The 8,647-nt window shown below is 35.7% G+C and overlaps 2 protein-coding genes across 2 annotated transcripts in view; one reads left to right on the top strand and one right to left on the bottom strand.

Moving 5' to 3' along the window:
• Positions 1-981: 981 nt before the first annotated feature.
• CBG26558 lies at positions 982-2,503 on the bottom strand (the record flags this gene model as incomplete). The annotated part of the gene is made up of 4 exons (XM_045241491.1): positions 982-1,051; positions 1,304-1,401; positions 1,452-1,547; positions 2,471-2,503. The coding sequence occupies 4 exons, from the start codon at positions 2,501-2,503 to the stop codon at positions 982-984; spliced, it is 297 nt and encodes a 98-aa protein (XP_045098739.1).
• A 3,767-nt stretch (positions 2,504-6,270) lies between these two features.
• Cbr-nhr-85 overlaps positions 6,271-8,647 on the top strand; it is a gene marked incomplete at both ends in the record, with an annotated part of 7,923 nt that continues 5,546 nt past the window's right edge. The window contains one exon of the mRNA XM_002646017.1: positions 6,271-6,559. Coding sequence (XP_002646063.1) covers positions 6,271-6,559 — 289 coding nt within the window. The remainder of the gene's footprint in view (positions 6,560-8,647) is intronic.

Here is an 8,647-nt window from a genome sequence, read left to right as displayed (position 1 = left end):
GGGAAAGGGATGGGCAACAAGGTCGGACGGCAATTTTTTCTCTGCGTGCTTCTCTCTCTCTCTCTCTCTCTCTGTCTGTCTCTGTCTCTGTCTCTGTCTCTCTCTCTCTCTCTCTCTCTCTCTCTCTCTCTCTCTCTCTCTCTCTCTATCTTTTCCCTTCCGCTTCGCATAGTTTTCATTTAAGATTCTCTTTGACATTGAGATGAGAGAGTTGACCTAAATTTTTTTTATTTTTTGCGTATCACGGAGAAAAGGGGCGGAGCTTAGGTGATAACGTGGCAAGGGGAAGATAAGAAGATACAAGGGAAATACAGATAAAAAATATAGGAATTGGAAAAAAATTGAAGTTGAAATTTACAAAAAATTCTAAAAATTCAGGAATTTGACTTTTTGGGATTTTCGATTTTTTCGAAAAATTTGATTTTTTAAATTTTAAATTCTCACATTCACCAAAATTTTTGAAATCCGTGTTTTTCGTCTTTTTAGGTTCGGGAGCTTCGAAATTCCGGAAAATCCATAAAAAAATTCCCCAAAATTCTAAAATTTACACATTTTTGTAGTTCAGAATTTTGAAATTCCCAAAAACTCAAAAATTGAATTCTTATGAATTTCTGAATTTCTGAATTTCTGAAAAACTAGAAAATCAGAAAAACGAAAAAATCTGAAAATCTGAAAATCTGAAATTCTGCAAGTTTCCACAAATTCTGAAGTTCTGAAAATCTATAAAAACAGAAATATGGAGAATCCAGAAAATTCTAAATTCTAAAGTTCTGAAATTCTGAAATTCTGAAATTTAGAAAATTCTAGAAAATCAAAAGTATGGAAAATCTGAAATTTTAAAATCCTGAAAATTCTAGTTTTGTCTGTCTGTGTGCCTTTAAAAAAAAAGAAAAAAAAATAGAAATCTTTATTTCAAATTTCAAAAAAAAAGTAGGCCTAGTTGTATTCTTTTTCAGAATTGTCTGAAATTTTCCAGAAAATTCACTTCTTCTTTTTCATTTTTCCAGAAGTTGGTGCATCGGATTTCTCGGGTGGGAGGGATTTGACGTTTCTGAAAAATTGAAACTTTCAGCAAAAAATTATTTTTCGAATTTTCAGAATTTTCAGAATTTCGGCAGGAAGTTAAAAATTAAACAATTCTTTTAGAAAATGTTATTTGGATTTTTGTATTTTTCGAATTTCAGAATTTCTTACGCCAATGTGTCCTCCTCAACGGCAGTAGACCGCTCTACAGGGGTGTAGGCTGGAGGGTTTCTGAAAAAATGAACACTACAGTAATCCTAAAAACTACAGTTATCCTTACTGAACATGTGGAGCAGCTTGAATGCTGCTAACACTATTATTGTCGTCTTTTGGAGGCGTTGGCGCTGGGATTGGCGGTTTTCGTGGGATCAAATCGGCCTGGAAAATGCTGACTACAAACTACAAAAAGACTACAAACTACTACGAACCCTTCCATCGGCTTCGAACTTCTTTTTCGATTGACAATAGGCGGCGATTGGGAGAATGAGCAATAGAAAAAGATGAGGTCCGGAAAATGTGACAATCTGGAAACAAAATTGACTACAAACTACAAAAAAAGATTTTTTAATACTTTGAACTAGATTTCCTAGATTTTCATTTTCAGAAAAATAAAAATTCAAAATTTTGGTTTTCTAAAAATTTCAAAAATTCCGATTTTTAGGATATTCCGAAAATTTTTGAATTTTGGGATTTTTCAAAAAAAATGGGTTTCGGGTTTTTTTTATTTTTAGGAATCCAGATTTCTAGAATTTCAGAATTTCAGCATTTCAGAAAAAATTGAAAATTGAACTTTTAGCTTTTTTGGATTTTTGAAAAAATTGAATTTTGCCATTTTTGGGATATTTTCGGATTTTCAGATTTTTTAAAGTTTCTGAATATTTCTGAAAAACTCACATTTATCAAAATTTCAATAGATAAAATCATCGCGTCTTAAACTAAAACCTCTGGAATGAATTTTCGATTTTTCTTCGAAAATTGAAATATTGATTTTCAGAAAAAAAAGTTCGTTTTATGGAATTTTTTTTTCAAAATATAGAAAATTTGTCACGGAGAATTTCTGAATACGATTTCTGGGAGAAGCTGAAAATACAAAAAAATTAAAAATTCCCAAAAATCCAAAAATCGCAAAATCCAAAGAATCCAAAAAAAAATCCGAAAATCCCAAAAATTGACTAAAAATCGTACGAATTTGATTTTTGAAAAATTTCAAGATCATTTTTCTGGTACTTTCTAGATTACTGTACCTTTGACCTACTTTTTTCTCCCCAAATTGAAATAATCAAAATCAAGATCACGCCATGATTTTTGTTTTGTTATTGGCATCTCTTTTTTGTCCATTTTGCACGATTTTCTGTTTGTCTGACCTCATTTTACCTGTTTTCCAATTTTTTCATTGGCTACTAGACAGTCAGAGAATGATTATTTTCAAGGTTGTCCATTTCCGGACCGCGGTCGACCGCCGCGGCTGATTTCCAGGCATAGCTAGAGATACGCATCACACACAGCAAATTGTGAAAACAAATTTATTAAGCTACAGTAACCCTATAAAGCTTTTTGAGCTACGGTAACCCCAGAAAGCTTCTGGAAAACTCAAAACCAGTGGAAAAACAAGATAATTTTTATCTGAAATTTTCAGAATATACTAAACAAACTATTAGCTTCATTTTCGTAGTTGACAACTTTTTTGGAAAATCAAGTCCTGAGGAGTTATGTTACATGGAAAGGGCCAGGCGCGGCGCCATCTCCCCCTCCCCTTACCTCGGGTTCCACCCTCTTGCGCCTTTTGGTGTCTTCCACGTGGCATATCTCCTCGGCACTTGATTTTCCAAAAATGTTGTCACTTACAAAAATGAAGCTTGTGCCTTGTTTAGAATATTCTGGAAATATCAAATGAATTGAAAAAGTATAAACCCCTTCGGTACAACGTTGAAAAAAGCTGAGTAGCATTTTTAGACGTTTAAAGAATTAGCTGATTTAAACTTTTTCAATTTATCTGAAATTTTCAGAATATACTAAACAAACTATTAGCTTCATTTTCGTAGTTGACAACTTTTTTGGAAAATCAAGTCCTGAGGAGTTGTGCAACATGGAAAGGGCCAGGCGCGCAAGTACGCCCCCCAGGGCGCCACCTTTCCCCCTTTACTTCGGGAGTGGGTGCCACCACCTCGAGGGTTGGTGGCGCTGTCTTCCACTTTGCATATCTCCTCGATACTTAATTTTCCAAAAAAGTTGCCAACAACAAAAATGAAGCCCATGTCTTTTTTAATATATCCTGAAAATTTCAGCTATATTGAACATTTTCGAATGTCTTTTGTAGGCATTTGAACAACTAACTAGCATTTTCATATGTTAAAACTTCCGGACCCTACTTTCCACCTCCCAGAAACTTCTGGAACTTATACTGTTTTGTATTTTTATTGCAAATTTTCTATCTGTCCCCTTGCCTATCACTAACTTGCCCGTGACGGGGATTAGCCAATGCAATATAGCATTCGTCGCTAGAAACCGGGCGGTTACGTAATCTAGGTCAATGCCTTTCTATTTTTTTTCTTTTTCTCTGCGTCTCTCTCTCTCTCTCTCTCTCTCTCTCTTTTCTGATCGCTCGAAGAATAGATCGGAACGTCCTTGTAGTCCCGCCCACTTGAAATGGCACGTTGCCACGTCAACTACAGTAACCTAAATAATGTTGTTTTGATTTTGACCTACTTTTCGGGCGGGATGACGAATTTAAACTTTTCTCCCGAGAGATCTTGTGATTACGTAAGGTTTTCTTTCGGGAAACAATGCATGTGTGTATTATGCCATTGGGTCATCGAGATTTTTAGATTTTGGTTTCTGAGAAATGACCTCGATGTTTTGTTTTTTTTTGTTTTCTTTCTTGGCCTACCCCAGGAAACGTTTTGAATTTTTTGAAATTTGGTCCAGCAAGTTCATTTCCGCATTTTAATTTTTTTGAAAAATACATCTTTCGGGATTTTAAAATATACCGTAAAACTTGTAATAGAAGGGCACCCTGACTAATTAACTTTGAGCCAACTTATCTCGGTTCTTGTAAGAGATATCAAAAAGCGGTCAACTAATAAAATATTGGTGATAATATGATAAACATTTTATCAGTTGACATGTTTTTGATATCTTTTACAGTAACCGAGAAAAATTAGCTCAAACTTGATAGTGTGGGTTCTCATTCTATTACGGATCTTACGGTATTTTGATGGGATTTCTAGTAGTTCAAAAATTTTGAATTTTGAATTTTCGTGTTTTTGAAGTTTTTCGAATTTTTCGACTTCCTGGATTTTGGTCTTTTAAAAAATTGTTGGATTTCGTGGGTTTATTTTTTTCAAAATTTTTTATTTTTCGAATTTTCGGGAATTTGGGATTGATTTGGAATTTTCGGATTTTTCGACTTTCTGATTTCTGTAGATTTTTAGAGGATTGGGTTTTTGGAATTTTAGATATTTTCGAATTTTCGAATTTTCGGGAATTTTCAGATTTTCGGGATTTAGGAGTTCCGAGATTTTGTTTGTACTTCAAAATTTTTAGAAAACTCGAAAAATCTAACTTTTTGAAAATTCAGAAAATCTAGATTTTTGAAAGTCCCAAAAAATGCCAAAATTCAAGAATATCAGAAATCTAAAAACTCGAAAATTGTGGAATTTTGGATTTCCAAAAATCTGAAATTCCAGAAAATTCAAAATGATGCAATTCCAGCCAAAGCAAAACCCGAGTTTCAGATAATTCGGAATTCCCGGATTTTCGAAAAACCAAACGCCCGAAAATCTGAAATTCCGAGTTTCAGAAATTTGGCTCAAAAATTAACTCCCAGATTTTTTTTTTCAAAAATTCCCCTTCAATTTTTTGGCGCCAAAACTTTCCTCGATTCCTTTCCCTCGCTCTCAGAAAAAAATCACATAAATTTCCAATTTCGATCTCCTTGGAGGTAAAACCCTGTCCCTTTTCAAGTTTTCTCTCTATTCCCCAATGCCAAAAAGAGAAATAGTCCTGAAAATTGAGAGACGCAGAGAACAGAGAGGTGTCACTTTCCCTCCCACCCCACAAAAAATAGTGACCGCATAGCCCCGAAAAAATTCTCCTTTCCTTTTTTTGTTCGATCGGTGTCCTACTACCACACAGTTTCGTCCGTCCTTGGCATTCTGAAGGACGACGCACCGAAAATTTAGGCTCCGCCCACTTCTGGGTAGCCAACCTCCCATTTTCTTTTAATCTTCATCTTCCCTACTATACCCTTCACCTATTTTTTTCTCTTTTCTTCTTTTCCTTAGAATGAAACCAACATTTTGATCTCTCTTTTATTTTTCAGAAATTTCAGAGGAGTACAGTAATCCTTGCAAACTCAAAATCTACCTTAAACACCCACCCAAAACCCCAAAACACCCTCCCCACCCACCTCCCCCAAATTGCCAACTTTGAGCTTTTGTATCTCATTTCCTGTAGAAGATATCAAAAAGCGGTCAACTGATTAAATATTTTTGATATTATGATAAACATTTTATCAGTTGTCAAACTTTTGATATCTGTTACAGTAATCGAGATAGATTGGCTCAAAGTTAGAAGTCGTTCAAAGCTCTGTTAGATGGACCCTTTAACTTTGAACCGTTTTATCTGGGTTACTGTAGGAGATATCAAAAAGCAGTCAACTGACAAAACATTTATCATATTATCCAAAATATTTTGCTAGTCGACCACTTTTCGATATCTCTTACAGAGTAAACGAGACAGATCGGCTCAAAGTTAGCGGATTGGGTAGCCAAATTTTGATTTTTAAAAATGTTTGATCCTTAATTCTTAAAATCCCCATAACTTGACTAGATTTTGACCTAGAAGATTGATTTATGGCTACAAAGTTAGCTGAAAACTTGAGTTTTTTGAATGCATGTCTCGAATATTCAATTTTCGCGAAATTTTGGGTTTTGAGAAAAATTTGAATTTTTAGGATTTTTAGAGGTATTTTTGAAATTTTGAGCTTTTGGGATCAATTTCAAGCTAGCTTTTTCTGAACTTATTCTATTCTAAAAAACCCTAACAATACGTTTTCTTGGTTCTCTATGCAAGCCCCCCGACTATGCCCGTGTAGCTCAGCTTGGCTCCATATTTGCCAAATTTGCCTTGTTTTGATTCCTGTTTTTTTTCAAATTTCTTCAGATTCCGAATCCCACTCCCAATTCCAAAATCATCAATTTTCCAGAATAGATTCTCCACCATCTTCCTGACCCCCATCAATCCATCATGGATCTTTCATCCACTGGCAGTCTACCCTGCCACCTTCCCCTCTCCCTTCTAACAAATCTCCAAAATTCTCCAACGGCTTCATCCTCCTCCTTCGCCTCACCACCTGCCACGTCATCAGCAGCACCGGCTCTTCTGATTCATTCACCGTCGTCTGCATTCCGTCCAGTGATTCCACGTCATCTACAACCATCGCCATCCGTCGACACCTTCTACATGTCAGCCATTCAGTCGTTGGTCGTGCAAACGGCGCCCGAGGATCAGTTCAGTGAGATAGGACCATCGGAAGGTTGGTATTTTGTTTTTGAGCTATCAAATTGGTTTTTGGTGGAAAATGTTCTAAATGTTCTGAATTTTCAGAAATATGCAAAAATTTTAAGTTTACACTATTTTGCTCTATTCCAGACAAGAATGAAAAATTTCGACAGATTGTGAAATTTTGTATTATCATTGCTCATCTTGTAGTCTTTAAGATTTCCAACATTTCTAACTCAAAATCATTGAAAACGGATGAAAATGAACCGAGTTAGAGCGCTTTCAAGTTTTACTGAGGCTTAGGAGTTTTGTAGTTTGTAGCGTTAGCCTCAGTAAAATTTCAAATCGCTGTAACTCAGTTCATTTTTATCCGTTTTGCATGGTTTTTTGTGCAAATTGTAGGAAAACGTTGGTTTTTTATTATTATGGTAACTGAATTCCAAATTTCTGGAACCATTTTTATCTAGATTTCTTTCTAGACCTATTTTTTGAACCCAATTATGACGTGGCACACTTTTGTCCCAAATTTTTCTATTTTTCTGATCAGTTAACGAAAAACGAAAAAAAAAAGTAGGTCACAAAAACAGTATTGCGCAGGGACAGGGGCAGTCTCTCGCGCCTTTACTAGTAAACAGAGGTAGTCAGAGAAATAGTATGAGAGAGTGAGAGACGCAGAGAAACGAGAAAGAGATAGGGATGACGTGAAGAAGAAGATTGAAAAGAGATGGTGGCAAATGGAAAAAAGGAAGAAGAGAAGATCGTCCACTAGTCTAAAATCGAGGTCATCTTTATTTTAGGGTTGATGAGTGGGGGACACGTGAGATGGGACATCATTATGGGAGGAAGTAAAAGGGGGATTGGAAATTTCTGAAACGACCAAGTTTTCATAAAAATTGAAAATTCCGAAAATTCCAGAAACCTCGAGCTTAAAATTATTAAAAACGGTTGAGAATGAACCGAGTTACAGCGCTTCGAAGTTTTTTCTTAGGCTTACACTACAAACTACAAAACTCGTTTAGCCTCAGTAAAACTTCAAATCGCTGTACCGCGGCTCATTTTATGCGTTTTTAATGTTTTTTTAGTGCAAATTGTAGGAAATTTTGTAGACTACAAAATTAACGTGCAAAATTTCACAAACTGTAAGTTTTTTCACCCTTGTCTAGAAAAACCGAAGAAAAGTGTTAACTTGAAATTTTTGTTTGTTTCTGAAAATCCAACAAATTTGACACATTTTGCACTAAAAACTAGCTCGATGGCTCGAAAACTAAACGAGTTACAGCGTTTTAAAGTTTTTACTGAGGCAATTTTACTGAGGCTTACACTACAAACTACAACACGTTCTAAGCCTCAGTAAAACTTCTAAACGTTGCATCTCGGCTCATTTCTGTCTGTTTTTATTGGTTTTTGGATCAAAATGTAGGAAATTTTGAAGACTACAAAGTTAATAGCTCTGAGTTACCGAGATTTCATTTTTTACCTAAGCTTGATGGGTTTAACACAGTTTTGGCGCCAAAAATCAACAACTTTCGAATTTTAAACTGAATTTGAATTTTGTTTACTTCCCAATAAACCCTGTAAATTGTATTTTTCCACTTTTTTCGATCATTGATCTCTTCTCTCACACATAACAACACGCTCATAATTTCTCTCCTCCACGAATTTTCTGGCGGCAGCCGGTGGCGGTCCACGTCATCTGACACAGTATTCGGAAAGCTCCCATGTGACCGTTCTGACATCTTCTTCCGTTTTTTTTTGTTCTCTTTTTCCTCCGTTTTTCCAGTGATTCATGGTTGGAGGTCGGCAAAACGCGCGCGCGCACAAGAATTTTCGAAATTGCGCAATCGAAATGAATGAATGAATGAGGAGACTGGTTTTTTTTTTGAATTGGAGGACAACCCCACACAAAAATTTGGAATAGGAGGACAAAAAACTAGGTCAAATTTGGGCAGGAAGGAATAGTTACGGAGATGCAGATAGTTAATTGCATACTTGTAATCAGGGCCTTTGCCAGGCCTTCGCGGACCCTGCAATAACTTCTTTCAGAATCAATGTTTTCGAACCAACTCAATCAGATAGGATAGAGCTCCACGAGTACTACAAAACGGTATTATTTGGAATACTG

This window comes from Caenorhabditis briggsae (assembly GCF_000004555.2).
Source record: "Caenorhabditis briggsae complete genome, chrI, whole genome shotgun sequence".
NCBI classification, from domain to species: domain Eukaryota; kingdom Metazoa; phylum Nematoda; class Chromadorea; order Rhabditida; family Rhabditidae; genus Caenorhabditis; species Caenorhabditis briggsae.
Note: the sequence above shows the minus strand (reverse complement) of the source record. Positions and strands in the feature narration are given on the sequence as shown.